Source organism: Theobroma cacao, chromosome 5 (genome assembly GCF_053813885.1).
Source record: "Theobroma cacao isolate CCN51 chromosome 5, ASM5381388v1, whole genome shotgun sequence".
Lineage (NCBI taxonomy): Eukaryota > Viridiplantae > Streptophyta > Magnoliopsida > Malvales > Malvaceae > Theobroma > Theobroma cacao.
In genome coordinates, this window is record NC_142643.1 from 38424463 (window position 1) to 38448128 (window position 23666).

Here is a 23666-nt window from a genome sequence, read left to right on the forward strand (position 1 = left end):
TATTATATAATTATTTTATTTAGATAAATTAAATTTTTTTATGTATAAGTAATAAATTATTTTATGTATTTTAAATATTAATAATTTAACAAATGAATTTAAACAAATTAAATATGTTATGTAATATGAATTAATTTGTTAATATAATTAATTATATAAATACGTTTTTTACGAGTTAAGTGAGTCAATTCATATAAGATATAATATTTTCGTATTATAAACAAGTTAATACGATAATATTAAATTCAAATTCGTTTACTTTCGTGTTTTGTAATGAGTTGTTTTGAAAGTGTTCAATTAATTGTATGTAAAATAATATATTAATAATTGTTAATAAATCATCAATAAGTTTAGCATTTACATCATTTATGAAATAAAAGCTTCAAAACAATCATGAAAAACTTGTACCATTAGGTTCAAGTACCAAATAATCGAGATCTTTTTTTATGAAAAATATATTAAACAATCTTTTTTTTAATAAATTTACAATTTGAAATTCAATATTTTAAACAGATTCTTTTTTTGAAAAATATATTCAACAATCCTTTTCTTAAGGTTAAAAATGTAATTTGAAATCTTAGATTTTCATGTTTTAAAAGTTCATGTGAATTTTACCCTCTTGGCCCCATCCATTTTTTTAAAATTAATTCCAAACAATTAATTTTGATTTTAAAATTTAAATCCAGTCTGGATTATTATTTTAAAAATTATACAAGCGAAATTATCGAGGTATCTTAAATCCATTTAATTATTATATTATTTATTAATTTTCTTAAAGTATAGAATGGGATATGTCGCTTACAATGATTAAAAATGTATAAGATAAGCAAATATAGAGATGGTGATTAGATTGTTCTGATCCTATCCAATTCTACACATGCTTTCCTTATTTGTATACAACACTATTAGTTTAAACTTAAAAAACCAATGTATTATGACCCTTTTTATTACATTCAAAAGAGCTCTTAAATTTTAATTTAAATTCAAACAAATTTTCTGCCTTAATGAAAATTTAACTATTGTAAATCTAATACTAATAAAACTTTTTTACATGATATATGATATATGACTTAATAAGTTGACATGATTATGTGACAATTGTTGTGGTCAAATGTATCGAATTTTTTTATTACATCAACTTGTCATATCATATATCACGTGAACAACAAAGATAAAACGAACATCAGAGTTAACAAAAGTTTGATTTTTGTTAAGAATAAAGTTTGTTTGGACATAAATTAAAGTTCAAAGGCTCATTTCAATAAAAAAAAAAAAGTTAAGACAGATAGTTGAATAAAAAATCATAGTACAGAAACTTTGTTTATAGATTTAATTTTATAGGACTCATTATCTCGTAGCTTATAAGTAGAATCATTAAGTATTATCATCAATTCATACATATGACAGCTTAGTAGGGTGGCAATCTACCTTTGAAAAAATAGATCATCCAACTAGGACAGCTTGATTTACATCGAATCATATGTTGACCTACTCATAAAACACGAAAAAAACTTTTTTAATTCTCCAAGTAAACACTCAAATATACAACATATAAACTGGTCCCAGAAAGATGACATTGTGTCCATCCTTTAGATCTTACCACGTGTACAAAATTAGATCAAACGGTCACAAAAGCGCCATGATCACTGTTCTTTGTTTTGTTTGGTCATAGAAACCTAGCACGGAAGGGCAAACATGGCCCTTCAGCTTGAAAAGTTATGTCGACCCAAGATGCAGCTGTGGGTTAGGATCACAGACCATTTTTTGTCCTGATGCGATTAAAGATGGCTCTGTGTTTCCATCTTCTTCCACTTTAACAATCAGACATTCAAGACAACTGCCACTGGCATTTTATAAATAGTACAATTCATCTGTTTCCACCAACTCAGAAACAGGTGAAAAGGCCCTGATGCCAGCTCAGTTACCAGAAACAAATCCTGCCTAACAATCTATGACAAACCCTGAAGGATGGTATACAACCTAAATTCACAAGATTTTGTATCATTTAAATCATGATGGTCCCTGATGCAACAACAACCCGCATTGCAATCAATGATATCAATAGAATAGTGGTAGGCACACATCCAAGAGCGTGTGCCTAACACTTTACCAAATTTAAATACAGACAGGTACAGTAGCACACTAGCTCAGCTAGCCTTTACACCAAGACAGCCTCTTTTGTTTTTACTGTATTAATCAAACTCCTCTTGCCTCTTGAGTATTGCCAACCTGATGGTACTTCAGTTCAAATATTTTTCACGTGCTCCACACGTCATTAAAATAGTTCTACTGACCAATTTGCTGATTAATTTAGTTGTGAATTGTAATGGATAGACAGACACAACTGGAGGCAAGAGGAACAAGAAATATTTATGCAAATATATAAGTTCTTCAGAATATTGGAAGCAGCATTTAGTAAAGTAAGTATGCCGCGGATGATATCAGTATCAACGTTTCAAAACCAGCAATAAAACTATGTCAGTGCACATTAAACCTCCCGAGTAGACACTTCCTCATAATAAGACCAGAGCAGAAGAAATACAACAATAAAATTCAGCTGTGATAAGATTTGTTAACCCACCAGAACAGATCAACTATTCCTTCACTTTGATGAGAGAATTTTTATTCAAAATTGCACTCTTGGCTCTATGAACTAGTTATTAGTTCAAACCTCAATGGGTGAAGAGTAGTGTGCACTGGCAGCTGAGGTAAAATCCATGTAGAAAATCTGCAAACAGTGTGAAGCAGTGGAATGAGATCTGCAATCCCTAGTTGGGATGATGAAGAATATAATAAATAGTATTGCTTAGGATGATCATTTATGCATAAGGCCTATAACAAATACTGGACTGCCGAAACAAGATCCAACCAAATACTGGACTGCCGAAACAAGATCCAACCAAAGAACATTCTAACCGGAGAAAGGATTAGCTCATAAAAATGAGGGATGACAGACTTGCAAGAATTCATAAAGATCTGAAAATGTCATTCATATCCCCACAACCAAGGATTTAAGTGTTTTCTCAACAACACCCCCCCCCCCCCCCCCCCCCCCCCCCAAATGTTTGCAAGTATCTCTGATAGTGCACTGAGAAGCATCAGGACGCACCAGTATCAAGTTCCCTGGGACCTTTGTAACCCCAATCCATGGACAAAACTATGTTATTTGTTGGAACACACAGATAGAAGCTAGAAAGCACCCTTGGTCTTTCCTATTGAAAATCTTCAAATAATCTACACAGACAAGATACCTATCCCTGCTGCATATAAGCATGAAAGGTAAGTGGGAACCAATCAAAGACAAAAGTTTGATTAATCCCTAGATTAACCACTACGTTTTGTGGCCAAATTATCAATACAACTTGGATTCTTCCATACAAATTATTACCTAAAATTGTCCTTTATTCAGCCTTCTATCCTTATCTTTTTTTTAAGTTCATACAATAATGATAATGCAAAATTCAAAGCTATAGACGATGGGGTAAAACTTATAAGCAATTCAAGTAATCTCCTAACCACCAATTTTATTTGTGAAGTAGACTTAATGTACTTTTATATTCATAATGACTGTTTGTAATATACATTTCTTGATTATAGTTTCACTATGATTAACAAAAACTAAGATATTGCATAAAAAAACTTGGAATCAGAAATAATGGTGACCTAGAGCAATTATATTAATTCTCATCTCTCAAATGATTTATATCAAAACGCAAGAAACTTAGCTTGTTTTATTTCCTAAAATTAATTACAAAGCAACTTGAAAACTATCAAATCAGAGTTTTCAGAGCTTCCAGGAAAACCCATTACTAAACATAAATAATTCACTTAGACATTTCAACAAACACATGGGACACTCTCACAAAGTTCAAAAATGCATCAATACAAACCCTAAACTCAACCCCAAATCCAAAACCCATTTCACAAAATCTATACTTAACAACAAATCGACCTTCAAAAATCAAAAATGAAAGCAACAAGAAACGGAAATGGAAATTAAACCTATCATTTAACTTCTCTAACAATTCCCTCATTGGACTCCGGCCTGGTGTCAACTATAACTGAATCAGGTACAGCATTTTCTTGTTGCTGTTGTTGAGCATTCATTATTTGCTCCATGTCTCTTATTCTAGTCCTTACTACATTTGTAACCAAAACTGCACCAAAGAAAAAAAAAGGTAACATTCGTCCAAAATTTATATACAAAGAAAGATAGACAGATTTTTAAAGAGGAAGAGAGCTTACTGGCTGCGGTGCCGATGGCCCAGAGCCAGAGGATCTTTAAACCAGGGCTCGTTTTCTCTCTCGCCATCTTTCACTCTCTGATTTGAGCATTATGCCTAAAATAAACAAATAAACTCAAAATGGAAGTTTTTTTTAAATTAATAAAAAATTTAATAAAATTAAATAAAAATAATTTTAAAAATTAATTAAGTATAAAATTATCTTTTTATTTTTACCATGTCATCAAACTGATAAAAATACTAATATTGACTAATGATTGGATTTCCTTGCCTAATAAAAAAAAAATTTTGAGGTAAATTACCTATTTCAAAAATTAATGAATTTTCATGTAATTTTAACTAAAATTTTAAAAGTGAAAGTATTTTACTTAAAAATATAATATGAAAATGAGTAGGGATGTCACTATAGCTTGAAATCGCATATTTTGTATTATCGGATCCAATTAAATACCATCTTTATAATCGAATTTGGATGATAAAAGATTTGGACAATGATTTTAGAATATCCACTTCTTGAATCTAATTATAAATATTAATTTTTAATATTAAAAATTAATTATATTTTTTTATAAATTCTTTAATTTAATATAATACTTATTAAAATTTATTTTTTATTTTAATAATTTATTATATATTTTATTTTAAAATTTATTAAATTCATTAATAACAAATACCCTAAAACCTATATTAATTAGGAACTCTCTTGTAACCATTAAAATCAAATGTCACATTGTGAGTATAAGCAACAAATAAAGGTCAAGTTTGTTATATACTTCTATGCAAATTGTTCAAACTTAAAATTTGGGAAAAAAATCAATTATAGTTAATTGAATAACGAATTATAAGTTGAAATTGAGTTTATGTAATTATTCATATAAGGTAGCAATATTTGGAATTGGAAGGATCCACATTATACACATTCAACAACCATTAAGGTTCCATTTTTTTTATCAAAAAAATTCCTATAAATTTAAGGTTAATGGCAAAAAGCAAAATTAATTGATTAGAAAATAAACAAAAGATCCAAATATAATTTTAATTTTGATATAGTTGTATTATATGTAAAAGGTAAAATCATGAATTTTATTGTTAAAATAATTTGAATGTATTAATTATTTTTATAACTAATAATAGAGCTATCAACCAATAAAGTTATTCGTCTATGTTTATGTGTCACGAATTTCATATAAGTAAGAGATAAGTGGGTATTGAGTTTATATATAAGGGTTTTTCTTCATCTATCAAGCATGTTTTTTAGATTGAAAATGTGAATCAGTGATAAATAGTAACAAAACAGATCTAAATTTTTACTGATATGAGATTCTATGAAAGATATAAGGATCAAGATATACTCAAAACCAGTATAAGGGTCCCTCTCTACTATAAATGAAGATCAATGCAATGAAAACGTTGCACAATTGGATGTGATAAAATATCATGAATCTCATATAAGTAAGAAATGGAATGAATATTAAGTTTATAACTAAAGTCTTTTCTCCACTTATCAAATATGTCTTTTTAAGTTAAAAATGTAAACTCGTAACAAATAAATTTACCCTAATTTAAATTGAACATGAATATGAAATTTTAGACATGAATTAAGCTCGAAAGATATTATTTAAGCCCAAGTCACGACTTAGGTTTTCAACGTGTCTAGTGGGCTTAGCCCAGCCCATAAACACCCCTGAAAATATGAGTAAAGGAGACAACAATCAAACTAATACGACGGATGAAATTCCATGTTATCAAGAAGAGCGACTTGAGGCGTTTTCCAGATTTCAGATTTCGTCTTTTTCTGAAGAAAAAAGAAAGAATGAAGATGTGGAAGTTGGTATGGGAAGTAAACGGTTCCATTTCCAGCTTGTTTGGTCAGACTTAAAACTGATTTTGTATTATGTAAGTCAGAGATAGACCAAGTGCTGTGATTAATCAAATTTGTAGCATATCTGACTTCCAGTTGAATGCCAACTTTGACTCATTATAATATCTAATGTCATATGAGGGGGTTGGTGGATATTTTTAGTGTGTTCACAAAGGAATCAAATGTTACTAAGACAACATCACATGCTTATGTTAATTGTATGACAAGAGAGAATATCAGTTTTTTGAGGGTACCAACTCTGTGGAGATAATATATATATATATATATATATCAACTCACTTATATCGGTATAAAATTAATTTATAAGTAAATTATGAATTAAATAATAAAATTTAAAACAATTTTAATATTAATAAGAAAATCTTCGTGCGTTTAGTTTAATGTAATATTTAATAATATAAAAACATTGAAAACTTCTTTTATAGAAGGAGAATTTGACTTTAATTTTTACAAAAAAGATAAATTAATATACTTATTATGAAATCAAATAATAAAGTATATATATATATATATATATATATATATATATTATAATTGAGGGAGGGGATAATCTTACTATTTAAGTAAAAGATCATGCATTAATCAATGAGTTAAATGTTCAGGTTTAAAAAAAATATTTATATTTTTTTCTTAACACTATAAATATTTTACATTTAAACATTTGACTTCTTAATAAATATATGTATTATTTTTTTTTTGTAATTAGAGAAAGGGGATTCGAACTCTATTCTTTAGATAAAAGATTATGTACCCACTAATAAACTAAATATTCGGATGCAAGTCGATAAGTTATACTTAGCTTATGACTTAGTAATAAAAAACCCCACATGTATCAATTTTTTCAATGAAATACAATTCGTGGAAAATATAAAATTGGAATCTAACTTTTTAAATAAAATACATAAATTTATCGTGAAACAAATAATTTTTTTTACTGTGTATGTAATTTAGTAGGCATTAATGTTTGATTCTTGATTAATAAAACCAAAAATTTATGATTTTTTTTTATTTTTTAGTCTTCTATCGTATTGCATCATAAAAATCACATCCACATAATTGAATCATGGTATTTAAAAACTCTACATGTATCAATATATATATTTTTTTCATTTTTTAAATATCATATCAACTCTGAAAGTCAAATGTGCCACATATTTACTTATGGTGTAAAACGACCAACCCTTGTGGTGTGAAGAAATACAAAACAAGCTATGTAGATGTGGAAATTTAGAAAGATACATCGTGCCCCACCAGATCTTTTGTCAATCAGTTCTACCCCTCGCCAGCAACACCCGTCGATCTGATGAAAGGAGAGTAACAATCGCAATCAAAACATGTTTCACAAGTTCAAAGGTCTTATTAGCAGCGTCTTATTCGTTTAAATTATTGATATTTTTTATCAAAATTACACATCCTAATCAAGTTCACAGGATCAAGATTCTTAAAATTATCAAAATTTGTTGGTTCATACTAGACTTTTTTTTCCCATAAAATAACTCAACTATAACCAGTATTTTTAAAATTATCATGGTAATTTAAATTTTAAATTTTTTTAAAAATTTTAATTTTTTATAATAATTTTAAAAATAAAAGTTAATGTTGAATTAATATAATAAATAAAGTCCAGTAAAAAAGACACATTCACTGATTGGTATATTATTTCTTACCGAAAGAGCAAGTTCGAATCACTTCCCCTAATTAAAAAAATAAATAAAAAAAAGAAGAAGAGAGAGTAAATAAAGTGGATTCTTGTGCATGCAATACACGTGTTGGGCAATCTTGGTCTCCACAAAAGTTGGGTCGCGTTTTCACATATCTACCCAAAATCCAAAATATAATAAAACTATTTTTTTTTCTATTTAATATCTTATGCAAAGGATTCTTGTTGCTTATTATCATTAGACAAATGTCAGAATCCTTGGTAAAAATAAGAAATAATTGTCAATATTTTACCTTCTCCTATTAATTAACAACAAATTGGATGGAGAGATGAACGAGGTAAAGCGGGCCAAGCACATTCCACGCTTTGACTTATATGCTACTCGGGGCTATCTTTTTAGTTCATTGGTCAAAACTCAAAATCCAATAATTAAAGCCTAACAAGAACGAATTTTGCCCAACTCACATTGATTTTCACTTAATTCATATAATTATACATGTCTAATTTATTAAAAATTAGAATTTTTTTCGAGACTGAGTTTTGTTCTTATTTTTGTCACCTTATATGTATTTTTTTTTTTGAAAAGTGGCCTTATATGTACTTCATTCAAAATGCACCAAATTTACTTGTATATGTTTTCGGTTGAAAAAAATTTATTGAAAAAAAATAAAAATAAATTTCATTGATAATTTTTTGAAATTTTTTAACAGAATTTTCTCTATTGGAATAAATAGGATTTTTTGTAATTGTATTTTGCTAATTCTTAAATTTCATATTTAATGTGGAAATGAATCCAAATATGCCTTTCAAGTTAGGAATCCGAATTTTGAAATTTACTTGTAAGTAAGCAAATCAACATTTTTGTAATTATTCAGTTAACATATTAGACAAAATTTCCATTTGACAATTATATAAACTCGCTTGTTAAATCTTTAAATTTCACCATTAGATTATAAAATAATAATTCAATGATTAAGTGAATATTTATAATAAGTGTAGACTTTCAACTCTATTTCTAGTTTTGAAGATAATAATTTATTGATTAAATGGACATTTAAATATATTTTGTTTGTGGAGTTTTAAAATTCTATGTATAACATATATTTCTTCAATCATTTATTAATTATTATACTTATTGAATCCAAAATTGTCCAATCCAATTCATTTAAAATCTCTAATTATAGTCATTGTAATCAAAATAATTATTGCAAACTAAAAAAGGAAATAGATTGAATAGCAATATGACACTACAAAGAAAAATTTATACACTTGCCTAAATAAAATTAGAAACAAAACCAAAAAACAAAAAAACAGAAAACAGAAAATGAAAAATGAAAAATAGAAAAATTAATTATTTAAAAAAAATTCAAATTAATTATTGCAAGAGCCAAAAACAGTGAATAGATTATCAATATGGTAGTACAAATAACCATTTATCCACTTGCCTAAATAAAATTACAAAATAGGAAAGAACAATCATTCTTTGTCTTTCATAATTAATTTTAAAAAATGGAAACCTTCTTTTTGGTAACAACAACATGTTTTCAAACTTAATTTTTTTAATTGTTATTTAAAAAAATGAAAAACAAAAAATGAAAAACGAAAAAACAAAAAACGGGAAATAGAAAACTAAAAATGAATAACGAAAAATGAAAAATAGACAAAATAATTATTTAAAAAAAAATCTCCAATCAATTATTGCAAGAGCTAAAAAAGAGTGAATAGGTTATCAATATGGCAGTACAAATAACCATTTATCCACTTGCCTAAATAAAATTACAAAATAGGAAAAAACAATCATTCTTTGTCTTTCATAATTAATTTAAAAAAATGGAAACCTTCTTTTTGGTAACAACAACATGTTTTCAAACTTAATTTTTTTAATTGTTATTTAAAAAAATTGAAAAACGAAAAATGAAAAAACAAAAAACAGGAAACAGAAAACAAAAAACGAATAACGAAAAATGAAAAATAGACAAAATAATTATTTAAAAAAATCTCAAATCAATTATTTTAAGAGCTAAAAAAGAGTGAATAGGTTATCAATATGGTAGTACAAATAACCATTTATCCACTTGCCTAAATAAAATTACAAAATAGGAAAGAACAATCATTCTTTGTCTTTCACAATTAATTTAAAAAAATTGGAAACCTTCTTTTTGGTAACAACAACATGTTTTCAAACTTAATTTTTTTAATTGTTATTTAAAAAAATTGAAAAACGAAAAACGAAAAACGAAAAAACAAAAAACGAGAAACAGAAAACAAAAAACGAATAACGAAAAATGAAAAATAGACAAAATAATTATTTAAAAAAATCTCAATTCAATTATTGTAAGAGCTAAAAAAGAGTGAATAGGTTATCAATATGGGAGTACAAATAACCATTTATCCACTTGCCTAAATAACATTACAAAATAGGAAAGAACAATCATTCTTTGTCTTTCATAATTAATTTTAAAAAATGGAAACCTTCTTTTTGGTAACAACAACATGTTTTCAAACTTAATTTTTTTAATTGTTATTTAAAAAAATTGAAAAACGAAAAACGAAAAACGAAAAAACAAAAAACGGGAAACAGAAAACAAAAAACGAATAACGAATAACGAAAAATGAAAAATAGACAAAATAATTATTTAAAAAAATCTCAAATCAATTATTTTAAGAGCTAAAAAAGAGTGAATAGGTTATCAATATGGTAGTACAAATAACCATTTATCCACTTGCCTAAATAAAATTACAAAATAGGAAAGAACAATCATTCTTTGTCTTTCACAATTAATTTAAAAAAATTGGAAACCTTCTTTTTGGTAACAACAACATGTTTTCAAACTTAATTTTTTTAATTGTTATTTAAAAAAATTGAAAAACGAAAAACGAAAAACGAAAAAAAAAAAAAGGAAACAGAAAACAAAAAACGAATAACGAAAAATGAAAAATAGACAAAATAATTATTTAAAAAAATCTCAATTCAATTATTGTAAGAGCTAAAAAAGAGTGAATAGGTTATCAATATGGTAGTACAAATAACCATTTATCCACTTGCCTAAATAACATTATAAAATAGGAAAGAACAATCATTCTTTGTCTTTCATAATTAATTTAAAAAAATGGAAACCTTCTTTTTGGTAACAACAACATGTTTTCAAACTTAATTTTTTTAATTGTTATTTAAAAAAATTAAAAAACGAAAAACGAAAAACGAAAAAACAAAAAACGAGAAACAGAAAACAAAAAACGAATAACAAAAAATGAAAAATAGACAAAATAATTATTTAAAAAAATCTCAATTCAATTATTGTAAGAGCTAAAAAAGAGTGAATAGGTTATCAATATGGTAGTACAAATAACCATTTATCCACTTGCCTAAATAACATTACAAAATAGGAAAGAACAATCATTCTTTGTCTTTCATAATTAATTTAAAAAAATGGAAACCTTCTTTTTGGTAACAACAACATGTTTTCAAACTTAATTTTTTTAATTGTTATTTAAAAAAATTGAAAAACGAAAAATGAAAAAACAAAAAACAGGAAACAGAAAACAAAAAACGAATAACGAAAAATGAAAAATAGACAAAATAATTATTTAAAAAAATCTCAAATCAATTATTTTAAGAGCTAAAAAAGAGTGAATAGGTTATCAATATGGTAGTACAAATAACCATTTATCCACTTGCCTAAATAAAATTACAAAATAGGAAAGAACAATCATTCTTTGTCTTTCACAATTAATTTAAAAAAAATGGAAACCTTCTTTTTGGTAACAACAACATGTTTTCAAACTTAATTTTTTTAATTGTTATTTAAAAAAATGAAAAACAAAAAATGAAAAACAAAAAAACAAAAAACGAGAAATAGAAAACAAAAAATGAATAACGAAAAATGAAAAATAGACAAAATAATTATTTAAAAAAATCTCCAATCAATTATTGCAAGAGCTAAAAAAGAGTGAATAGGTTATCAATATGGTAGTACAAATAACCATTTATCCACTTGCCTAAATAAAATTACAAAATAGGAAAGAACAATCATTCTTTGTCTTTAATAATTAATTTAAAAAAATGGAAACCTTCTTTTTGGTAACAACAACATGTTTTCAAACTTAATTTTTTTAATTGTTATTTAAAAAAATTGAAAAACGAAAAACCAAAAAAGGGGAAACAGAAAACAAAAAACGAATAACGAATAACGAAAAATGAAAAATAGACAAAATAATTATTTAAAAAAATCTCAAATCAATTATTGTAAGAGCTAAAAAAGAGTGAATAGGTTATCAATATGGTAGTACAAATAACCATTTATCCACTTGCCTAAATAAAATTACAAAATAGGAAAGAACAATCATTCTTTGTCTTTCACAATTAATTTAAAAAAAATGGAAACCTTCTTTTTGGTAACAATAACATGTTTTCAAACTTAATTTTTTTAATTGTTATTTAAAAAAATTGAAAAACGAAAAGCGAAAAACGAAAAAACAAAAAACGAGAAACAAAAAACAAAAAACGAATAACGAAAAATGAAAAATAGACAAAATAATTATTTAAAAAAATCTCGATTCAATTATTGTAAGAGCTAAAAAAGAGTGAATAGGTTATCAATATGGTAGTACAAATAACCATTTATCCACTTGCCTAAATAACATTACAAAATAGGAAAGAACAATCATTCTTTGTCTTTCATAATTAATTTAAAAAAATGGAAACCTTCTTTTTGGTAACAACAACATGTTTTCAAACTTAATTTTTTTAATTGTTATTTAAAAAAATTGAAAAACGAAAAACGAAAACAAAAAAACAAAAAACGGGAAACAGAAAATAAAAAACGAATAACGAATAACGAAAAATGAAAAATAGACAAAATAATTATTTAAAAAAATCTCAAATCAATTATTGTAAGAGCTAAAAAAAAGTGAATAGGTTATCAATATGGTAGTACAAATAACCATTTATCCACTTGCCTAAATAAAATTACAAAATAGGAAAGAACAATCATTCTTTGTCTTTCACAATTAATTTAAAAAAAATGGAAACCTTCTTTTTGGTAACAACAACATGTTTTCAAACTTAATTTTTTTAATTGTTATTTAAAAAAATGAAAAACAAAAAATGAAAAACGAAAAAACAAAAAACGGGAAATAGAAAACTAAAAATGAATAACGAAAAATGAAAAATAGACAAAATAATTATTTAAAAAAAAATCTCCAATCAATTATTGCAAGAGCTAAAAAAGAGTGAATAGGTTATCAATATGGCAGTACAAATAACCATTTATCCACTTGCCTAAATAAAATTACAAAATAGGAAAGAACAATCATTCTTTGTCTTTCATAATTAATTTAAAAAAATGGAAACCTTCTTTTTGGTAACAACAACATGTTTTCAAACTTAATTTTTTTAATTGTTATTTAAAAAAATTGAAAAACGAAAAATGAAAAAACAAAAAACAGGAAACAGAAAACAAAAAACGAATAACGAAAAATGAAAAATAGACAAAATAATTATTTAAAAAAATCTCAAATCAATTATTTTAAGAGCTAAAAAAGAGTGAATAGGTTATCAATATGGTAGTACAAATAACCATTTATCCACTTGCCTAAATAAAATTACAAAATAGGAAAGAACAATCATTCTTTGTCTTTCACAATTAATTTAAAAAAATTGGAAACCTTCTTTTTGGTAACAATAACATGTTTTCAAACTTAATTTTTTTAATTGTTATTTAAAAAAATTGAAAAACGAAAAGCGAAAAACGAAAAAACAAAAAACGAGAAACAAAAAACAAAAAACGAATAACGAAAAATGAAAAATAGACAAAATAATTATTTAAAAAAATCTCGATTCAATTATTGTAAGAGCTAAAAAAGAGTGAATAGGTTATCAATATGGTAGTACAAATAACCATTTATCCACTTGCCTAAATAACATTACAAAATAGGAAAGAACAATCATTCTTTGTCTTTCATAATTAATTTAAAAAAATGGAAACCTTCTTTTTGGTAACAACAACATGTTTTCAAACTTAATTTTTTTAATTGTTATTTAAAAAAATTGAAAAACGAAAAACGAAAACAAAAAAACAAAAAACGGGAAACAGAAAATAAAAAACGAATAACGAATAACGAAAAATGAAAAATAGACAAAATAATTATTTAAAAAAATCTCAAACCAATTATTGTAAGAGCTAAAAAAAAGTGAATAGGTTATCAATATGGTAGTACAAATAACCATTTATCCACTTGCCTAAATAAAATTACAAAATAGGAAAGAACAATCATTCTTTGTCTTTCACAATTAATTTAAAAAAAATGGAAACCTTCTTTTTGGTAACAACAACATGTTTTCAAACTTAATTTTTTTAATTGTTATTTAAAAAAATTGAAAAACGAAAAACGAAAAACGAAAAAACAAAAAACGAGAAACAGAAAACAAAAAACGAATGACGAAAAATGAAAAATAGACAAAATAATTATTTAAAAAAATCTCAATTCAATTATTGTAAGAGCTAAAAAAGAGTGAATAGGTTATCAATATGGTAGTACAAATAACCAGTTATCCACTTGCCTAAATAACATTACAAAATAGGAATGAACAATCATTCTTTGTCTTTCATAATTAATTTAAAAAAATGGAAACCTTCTTTTTGGTAACAACAACATGTTTTCAAACTTAATTTTTTTAATTGTTATTTAAAAAAATTGAAAAACGAAAAACGAAAAACGAAAAAACAAAAAACGGGAAACAGAAAATAAAAAACGAATAACGAATAACGAAAAATGAAAAATAGACAAAATAATTATTTAAAAAAATCTCAAATCAATTATTGTAAGGGCTAAAAAAGAGTGAATAGGTTATCAATATGGTAGTACAAATAACCATTTATCCACTTGCCTAAATAAAATTACAAAATAGGAAAGAACAATCATTCTTTGTCTTTCACAATTAATTTAAAAAAAATGGAAACCTTCTTTTTGGTAACAACAACATGTTTTCAAACTTAATTTTTTTAATTGTTATTTAAAAAAATTGAAAAACGAAAAACGAAAAAAAAAAAAAGGAAACAGAAAACAAAAAACGAATAACGAAAAATGAAAAATAGACAAAATAATTATTTAAAAAAATCTCAATTCAATTATTGTAAGAGCTAAAAAAGAGTGAATAGGTTATCAATATGGTAGTACAAATAACCATTTATCCACTTGCCTAAATAACATTATAAAATAGGAAAGAACAATCATTCTTTGTCTTTCATAATTAATTTAAAAAAATGGAAACCTTCTTTTTGGTAACAACAACATGTTTTCAAACTTAATTTTTTTAATTGTTATTTAAAAAAATTAAAAAACGAAAAACGAAAAACGAAAAAATAAAAAACGAGAAACAGAAAACAAAAAACGAATAACAAAAAATGAAAAATAGACAAAATAATTATTTAAAAAAATCTCAATTCAATTATTGTAAGAGCTAAAAAAGAGTGAATAGGTTATCAATATGGTAGTACAAATAACCATTTATCCACTTGCCTAAATAACATTACAAAATAGGAAAGAACAATAATTCTTTGTCTTTCATAATTAATTTTAAAAAATGGAAACCTTCTTTTTGGTAACAACAACATGTTTTCAAACTTAATTTTTTTAATTGTTATTTAAAAAAATTGAAAAACGAAAAACGAAAAACGAAAAAACAAAAAACGAGAAACAGAAAACAAAAAACGAATAACAAAAAATGAAAAATAGACAAAATAATTATTTAAAAAAATCTCAATTCAATTATTGTAAGAGCTAAAAAAGAGTGAATAGATTATCAATATGATAGTACAAATAACCATTTATCCACTTGCCTAAATAACATTACAAAATAGGAAAGAACAATCATTCTTTGTCTTTCATAATTAATTTAAAAAAATGGAAACCTTCTTTTTGGTAACAACAACATGTTTTCAAACTTAATTTTTTTAATTGTTATTTAAAAAAATTGAAAAACGAAAAACGAAAAATGAAAAAACAGAAAACAAAAAACAAAAAATGAAAAATAAAAAATAGATAAATTAATTATTTAAAAAAACTCAAATTAATTATTGCAAGAGCCAAAAAACAGGGAATAGATTATCAATATGGTAGTACAAATAGCCATTTATCCACTTGCCTAAATAAAATTACCAAATAGGAAAGAACAATCATTCTTTGTTTTTCATAATTAATTTTAAAAATAGAAACCTTGTTTTTGGTAGCAACAACATGTTTTCAAACTTACTTTTTTTAAATTGTTATTTAAAAAAATCAGAAACAAAAAACGAAAAAACAGAAAACAGAAAACAGAAAACGAAAAACGAAAAACGAAAAACGAATAATGAAAAATGAAAAATAGAGAAACTAATTATTTAAAAAAAATCTCAAATTAATTATTGCAAAAGCCAAAAAAAGTGAATAGATTATCAATATGGTATGACAAATAACCATTTATCTACATGCCTAAATAAAATTACAAAAAAGGTAAGTACAATCATTCTTTGTCTTTTATAATTAATTTAAAAAAAATGAAAACCTTGTTTTTGGTAACAACAATATGTTTCCAAACTTACTTTTTTTAATTCAAACAGTAACGAAAAACGAAAAACCGAAAACTATTAAACAACATTAATTCTAAATTATTGATAATATTTAGTATCATATTTAATCCGTAGATTATCATTTGTATACAACAGTGTAAGAATTTTTAAATATTTATAAACGGAATTAAAGTGTTATCACATGCCTATTACATATTATATGAAATTATTAATTTTTTTAAAAATATTGTCTAAAATTTTCACTAAACAATGTATAGGATAATATTGTCTAAAATATTGTCACAAAAGAGAAATAGTGAAAATGCTTTTACCATAATTACCTAAAGTAAAAGGTATCAAAGGATATAAAGGGCAAAACCAGAAAACGCAAAACTGGCAGTGTCCACTGAGGAAATGAATAAAATATAACCCCATACGTTGAACAACAATTTGGCAGATATCCTTGCCATATGCAGAGACCAGAGGCTGAATGTCTTCGCTTATAAATACTGCCTCCGCTTTCAGGCTCTCTCGTTCATTGGCTTCTTCTTCTTCTTTCTTTTGCCCACAGCCCCGACTATTCCTCTCTTCGTCTTTTGCTCTTCCTCCCCGTCCAATCCCTCACTTCTCCCTCACTTCCCTGAGGGCATCTCTGTCTTTCCGTACCGAAGCTGCATCCGCCACCGCTACCATGGGTGACGCTCCCGACGCTGGCATGGACGCTGTCCAAAGGCGCCTCATGTTTGAGGATGAGTGAGTTTTCTGGATTCCGCTATTCCCCTTTAAGTTTTATTGACGTTTTTTCTATTTTGACAGTTTTTTTTTCCATTTTTGATCTGGGTTTGCTTTGATGCTCTGTTTGGTTTCTGAGAAAATGAAGGGAAAAAAAATGAAAGAAAGGGAAGTTGAAACTAAAGTCAACTGATATTATTAGATTCCTTCTTTCCGCTGTGAAACTCTGTTATCAGTTTACAAGGAACATAACAGAATTATAAGATTGCTTTATGGTTTTTAATAGATACCCAGAAAATTTTCTTGTTTCTTTTTGGTTTATCAAATTATTGTTCTTTTCTTTTAGCACATGTATTTTCTATGTAGATGCGATACCGTATACGTATTCATATATAACTATGTGTGTATTCTATGTATTTTAAGCTTTAAAATAATAGATTTTAGTTGGCCGTTAATTTAGTAAAAGTTCTTAATCATATCTGTGTGATTTTATATGCTTATAATATTTTAGAAACATACGTTACTCATCTTTTAGCAGTGCACTACCCGTTTATACGTTTTTTTTTCCTTGGCGCTCTGATGTGATTTCCTGGTAGATTTAGGGGAAAATGATTGAGACCTTTGTTTGTGACCAAGAAAATAATTTCCCTTTTCTTTCATTGACATGGCAGCCAGATGAATGTATTGGAGGCTATTGAATTTTGTGACATCTTTCCATAGTTTCTGCTGATTGTTTTTTTAATACTGCTACAGAAAATCAGAACAGAAAGTTAATACGAAAATATAAATCGTTATGACTATGATATCATTCTTATTATTGGAGGATCTTCTTTTGTGGCTAGGCTAAGTCAACTTTAAAGTATAAATAGGGTGGTGTTGCTAGCTCCAGATTTTATTTTTATTATTGGTAATGTTATCAAAATTGATACCTAAATGTCAAAGAAGTGTGGCTCATATGGTGTTGTCTGTTTTGGTTGAATGGCAAAACTAATCTTCCTTTGAAGCATTAAGCCAAGGCAACTTCTGAATGTTATCTGCAAATGTTGAAAAACATGGGAAAAGTGGTTGTTTTTTTTCTTGGTCTTGACATGTATTGATTAGCATTTGTGGATTGTTTTCTTTTACTGCAACTGGTTATGTGCTATATATTCCTTATGTGGATTGAATTGAAAGGATGCGTGTGATAGTGTTATGTGAGAATTGGTGATTGTAGTGATTTGCTAATTATGGTTGATGCATATCTGTTGATTGCATAGGGTCAGTCTTTCTATTACCAATGCTATTTATTTTATGACATGAATCAAGGTTTAAAATCTTTATGAATTTTCAAATTGTTATGTGACTGTATTGTCATGAAGGCATCTGTGTTTTGATTTGAAGTGATAATCTTTACATTTTAACAGGTTCTTATATTTGTCTTGCTCTTTTGAAGTTTAACTCATCTAGCATTTACTAATAACATATGCTTCAGTATTTTTGAATCAATCTTGTATTGTGTTTAACTTACCGGCCTCTGTTTCAATCTTTTGTAGATGTATTTTAGTGGACGAGAATGATAATGTTGTTGGCCATGAATCCAAGTACAACTGTAAGTAAATGTCTATGGTGCAGTTACTCTGGGGCATAACACTGTTTGCTTTGCATTATTCTGTTTTACTCCCCTTTCTATATTGTGCATGCTCTTTGGTTACATATTTTCTTTATGTCCAATGCTTTCAATTTGACTGCATTATCTTGAATGACGTAAATCATATTATTGTTGTTGCTGATGCTGAAATAAAAATGATTATCTGGTATTAATTTTGTAGGTGGCTTAATCTTATAGAATGGGCCTGGTAATGATCTTTGATTCTTTTCAATTTGTGTAGGATAAAGAAGCTTGTTTAAAGAACTTTCTTAGTACAACAGAGCCTTAAACTTAGTCAGTATACTGCAAAATCCTGGTTATATAATTGGTTGAGACTAATAAAGGAGAAATTATTTGACACTTTTTAAATTTTTTTTGCAATGTTAAAAAAATTACTTTAACACCAGTCTTTTAAAAGACATTTTTGTATAAAATCAATAGCAAGCTTCTTCATTGGGCTATAGGAAGAAGCATTTCATGTGCATCTAGGCCATTTATTCGCTTTGGCATTTAATAAGTGAAAAAGACAATCTTGAATCTCTGGCTTGGTTTTGGATCTTATAGTTTGTGTTTTACTGCTGCCACTTTGGAATTAAAGGTTATTAGCTTTAGCTGTCAGTTTCATCACATTCTGCTCTTTATGCGAATATATGTCTTGACCATGTGACTTCTGAATGTCTTTAGTCTGTTGCCTTCATGTCTGCCCTGAACATTGGTTTGAAAATTTACAGGTCACTTGTGGGAAAAGATCCTAACTGGAAATATGCTGCATAGAGCATTCAGTGTATTTTTGTTTAACTCAAAATATGAGTTGCTCCTTCAGGTAACATGCTAAAAATATCAGTCATTGAGATATTTAGAATTGTTACTATTTTCAAACTTTGGAATTATAATGAAAAATCAAACAAACAGGTTATCTCATTGAACATATTTATTTACCTCATTCCTTTATCATTTGCATATACTGGAAATAAAGGTTTTGGCATCCAAATCTCTGCTCATTTTTATCATTTGAAGAACCTTATGGAGTCCTTAAAACCAAAGTAAAGAAGGAGAAAATCTGTAAGAATAGTTGTGAGTTGGACAGGCTGGCCCCTGTGAAGTCTGTGAGCATAGGATCAGTTGCTTTTTGATTATATCCTATGGTTAATAAAAAAAAGAAGAGTACAAAAAAAGTGGGAAAGCAGGATATAGTCTCTGGTCTCAGCAAAGCTAGCTAGCACCTCTCATTTTTTGAATCTTTAACTTTCAGCATTTTCTCTATTCTTAATTTCTTTGTTGGTGCCGGATATGGCATTGAATATGTTGCATATATTAACTTTGAATGTTGTGGCATTATTTTTCCTTGTTTGTACCAACTCAAAATATATGCTTGCTAGCATCACAGCATATGTGCAATGTTATGCTTTGTAAATAGGTGATGGGAAGTACCTATGGGAAGTACCTATGGGAAGTTTGTTAACATTCCTTTTCTGTCTGGTTTCTGGGTAGCAACGATCTGCAACAAAGGTAACATTTCCTCTTGTGTGGACAAACACCTGTTGCAGCCATCCTTTGTACCGTGAATCTGAGCTTATTGGAGAGAATTTTCTTGGTATATAACTTTTACATCTGTCTCAGTTTCATTAGAGGATTTTCTGTCTTACTGTGGCTGATAATTTTGTTGTTATCTGCTCACCAGGGGTGAGGAATGCTGCACAAAGGAAGCTTTTGGACGAGCTGGGTATTCCTGCTGAAGATGTTCCTGTTGATCAGTTTATCCCTCTGAGTCGCATACTCTACAAGGCACCTTCTGATGGCAAGTGGGGCGAGCATGAACGTAATAATTCTACTCTGTTTGCGTAAAAGTCAGCATTATGTTTAGATATTTGGCTCTTTCAAGTCTTTATTATTGCAAAAAGTTTTGAGTCTCTATTTGGGGAGATGTTGATATAAATTATACATTTCAATGGCTGGTGTCTCATATCTATTTCTTGGTCTGAATTTTTGATATTGCATGAATCTATCACTTACTCCTATCCTTCTCTCATATATTGTAACTAAGCATTTATTATTGCTTTGCAGTTGACTACCTACTATTCATTGTCCGAGATGTTAATGTTCATCCAAATCCCGATGAGGTAGCGGATGTGAAATATGTGAACCGTGATCAACTGAAAGAGCTGTTGCGCAAAGCTGATGCTGGCGAGGGAGGTCTGAAACTGTCACCTTGGTTCAGACTTGTTGTGGATAATTTCTTGTTCAAATGGTGGGATCATGTTGAGAAAGGGACCCTTAAGGAGGCAACTGACATGGAAACTATTCACAAGTTGACTTGAAGAAAAGCAACACACATCATCAGCAAAGTTTGATGGCTGTTCTGTGGGAAAGTTGTTCCAATAAATGCAGACTTGAAATAGTTTTAAAAATGTTGGTTTCTTCATGTTTTCAGATATTGCTGTTACCCGCATGACACATTACATGCAGCTAAATTTGAGCTAAATCTTGGAACTGGCTGGGCGTGTATTTTAGATTTGAATTCAATAAGAAACTTATTTATTGCTTTACATGGTTAGAGTCACCTTTTCTTTATAAATTTGTCGGAAATTTTAATTTTTAACATATTTCACAAATTGAAAAATGTTCGTGTTTGAAATTAATATTATAAAGCTTTGGTGTTGTTTGATAAATTGAAAAATTCATCACCGAAAAATTAAGTACGGAAATTTTTTGTTTTGAAAAATTTAAATACCGAATTTTTCATATACAAATTGTTTGCTATATTTTTGAAAATTAAATATATTGAGCTGATTGTTTCATTAAATCTTTTGTAAATGAATAATATGATTTAATAAGTATTTTGAATCCGTAATAGTGAAAAGGGAAGAATATAAGTTAATATAATTAAATATCATAGCTTTTTCTTAAATAAAATTAACTAAATACATTAAGCAGCTTTTAACTTCTTCAGGTTTCAATATAATCTTCCATTGAGTGGCTTCTAAAAAGGAAATTATCAAACGTAATAAAAAAGTCATTAAATTTTTCAATGATTTATCAACAAACCCCTCTCTTAAATTGTTTGTTTTCATAATTTATCTTTATTAGATATATAGTTGGAGGTGTATAAGTACCACCCTATACTTCTCAATGGTAAAAGATGGAGTAAATTCAAGAAATTTAAGTTGGCTTAGTTTTTTTTAGGTATAATGCTTTAAAACATTTTTTAAATTATTTAAGAAAATTCATATAAATTCTTATTCTTTTATTATATTCAATAAAATTTTTGTATTTTTATTTTGAGTTAAATAAACTTTCACGAGTGATGGTTGACTAATTAATATTCGTTAAACTAATACTTATTATTTTATATTTATATGATGCTGATGAGGTTGAAAAAGCCACTTAGTCATGTTATCATTATCATGTCACATTAATTTCATATGATATAGAATAACAAATGACATTTTGACTAAATTAATTATTATTATTTATTTGATTCAAAAAATATATAAAAAATTATTTGGTTTAAAATAAAAATAGATTAAATACCCAAATAAGTCCCTAAACTATATAAAAAAAATCAATTAAACCTCTATTCTTTTATTATGTTCAAATAAGTTCATGAACTTTTATTTTGAATTAGATAAGTACTTCTCTTTAACAGTTGACTAACTTTTGTTAATCGACGGTACATGTGGTATTTTTATATCACGTCATATGCTACATGACATGTTGACGTGACATTTTGATGATGTTATTATCACGTGGCATTAAATGTTATTGATTAGGATTTGCGTATATACTTTTTTACCTAAACACATGTCCAAAGATAATTGGTTAAAAATTTAAATTAAAAAAATAAAAAAACTTAATTACATCCTAATCTGTGGAATAAACATTAGGTTTCTAAACAAATTAAATCATTTGATTTAAGGTTTAAGTAAAAAAATGAGAACAACTTGAATTCAAAATTATTTAAAGTTTTTTCAACCTAATCAACAAGAAAATTGGCCACTAGACTTGGGACTCTAAGCAGAAGATTTCCCAGCTTCCTTTGATGGGTGAGGTGTTGCTGTGTGACCACCCTTCTTCCCATCTGTCTTCTGAGGTGTTGCTGTAGATTTTGCCTTTTTTGCAGAAACACGGGTAGCAGCGTCTGCAGGTCTCTTCTTGCTTGACTCAACCTTCTTAGGTGTCTCCTCATCCTCGTCAAGATGAAGAACCATTTTGAAGTGGTGTTTATCGACTACGGCGACGTAGAAGGCACAAAGTTGAGTAGAAAAACTAGAGGTTCATGAAGTTATTTATAAAAAAAGAAAAATTAGGATGAAAATTAAGTAAATAAAACTGATATCAAAAGAAAAAAAAAAGGGGAAGTACGTAAAAATTGAAAGGGGATTGAGGAGGAGGAGACAAAGCTTCGATCACATCCAAAGCAATCTTTTTCTCTTTGTGTTCCAAATTGCAGCGTTTTCGTCAATCAATTCAAAATCTTCGGTCCAAATTTTAACTTAAAATTCGAGAAGTCAAAAGTTGTAAAAACTTTAAATTATTTTGAATTCAATTTGTTTTCATTTTTTTAAACTTTAAATCAAATGATTTAGTTTATTTAGAAACATAATGTTTATTCAGCAGATTAAGGGTAATTAGTTTTTTTTTTAATTTTATTTGTTTTAAATCTGTAATCAATTATCTTTAGATATGTGTTTAGACAAAAAGGTAATTACATAAATCTTAATCAACAATATTTAATACTTTGTCATTTGCCACATGACAATAATATTATCAAAATGCCACGTCAACATACTACGTGGCAGATGATGTAGTATAAGAGTACCACATGTATTGTTAACTAACGGAAGTTTGTTAACAGCGGTAGAGAAGGGTTTATTTGATTCGAAATAAGTTTAGAGGCTTATTTGAACGCAATAAAATGATTGAGATTAAATTGATTTTTTTAGAATAATTCAGAGACTTATTTAGATATATA

The 23666-nt window shown here is 27.1% G+C and overlaps 2 protein-coding genes across 2 annotated transcripts; one reads left to right on the top strand and one right to left on the bottom strand.

The window, feature by feature from the left end:
* Positions 1-2349: 2349 nt before the first annotated feature.
* On the bottom strand, positions 2350-4359 carry LOC108661881 (basic leucine zipper/W2 domain protein). The gene is made up of 3 exons (XM_018120774.2): positions 4246-4359; positions 4003-4157; positions 2350-2728 (listed from the first exon to the last, which is right to left on the bottom strand). The coding sequence occupies exons 1-2, from the start codon at positions 4310-4312 to the stop codon at positions 4006-4008; spliced, it is 219 nt and encodes a 72-aa protein (XP_017976263.2). The 5' UTR covers positions 4313-4359; the 3' UTR covers positions 2350-2728; positions 4003-4005.
* Positions 4360-16735: 12376 nt separating this feature from the next.
* IPP2 (isopentenyl pyrophosphate:dimethylallyl pyrophosphate isomerase 2) lies at positions 16736-21240 on the top strand. The gene is made up of 6 exons (XM_007029250.3): positions 16736-17088; positions 18600-18655; positions 19426-19517; positions 20186-20288; positions 20376-20513; positions 20759-21240. Exons 1-6 carry the CDS (start codon positions 16826-16828, stop codon positions 21010-21012), a joined length of 906 nt encoding a protein of 301 aa, XP_007029312.3. The 5' UTR covers positions 16736-16825; the 3' UTR covers positions 21013-21240.
* Positions 21241-23666: the final 2426 nt, after the last annotated feature.

Bases quoted from the DNA above. Each gene is read 5' to 3' on its own strand.
- LOC108661881 (XM_018120774.2), bottom strand. From the start codon at position 4,312: ATGGCGAGAGAGAAAACGAGCCCTGGTTTAAAGATCCTCTGGCTCTGG. The intron at 4,158-4,245 runs GTAAGCTCTCTT...TCTTTGGTGCAG, and splicing joins GGCCATCGGCACCGCAGCCA to TTTTGGTTACAAATGTAGTA.
- IPP2 (XM_007029250.3), top strand. From the start codon at position 16,826: ATGTCTTCGCTTATAAATACTGCCTCCGCTTTCAGGCTCTCTCGTTCA. The intron at 18,656-19,425 runs GTAAGTAAATGT...GAAAATTTACAG, and splicing joins CCATGAATCCAAGTACAACT to GTCACTTGTGGGAAAAGATC. The intron at 20,514-20,758 runs GTAATAATTCTA...ATTGCTTTGCAG, and splicing joins CAAGTGGGGCGAGCATGAAC to TTGACTACCTACTATTCATT.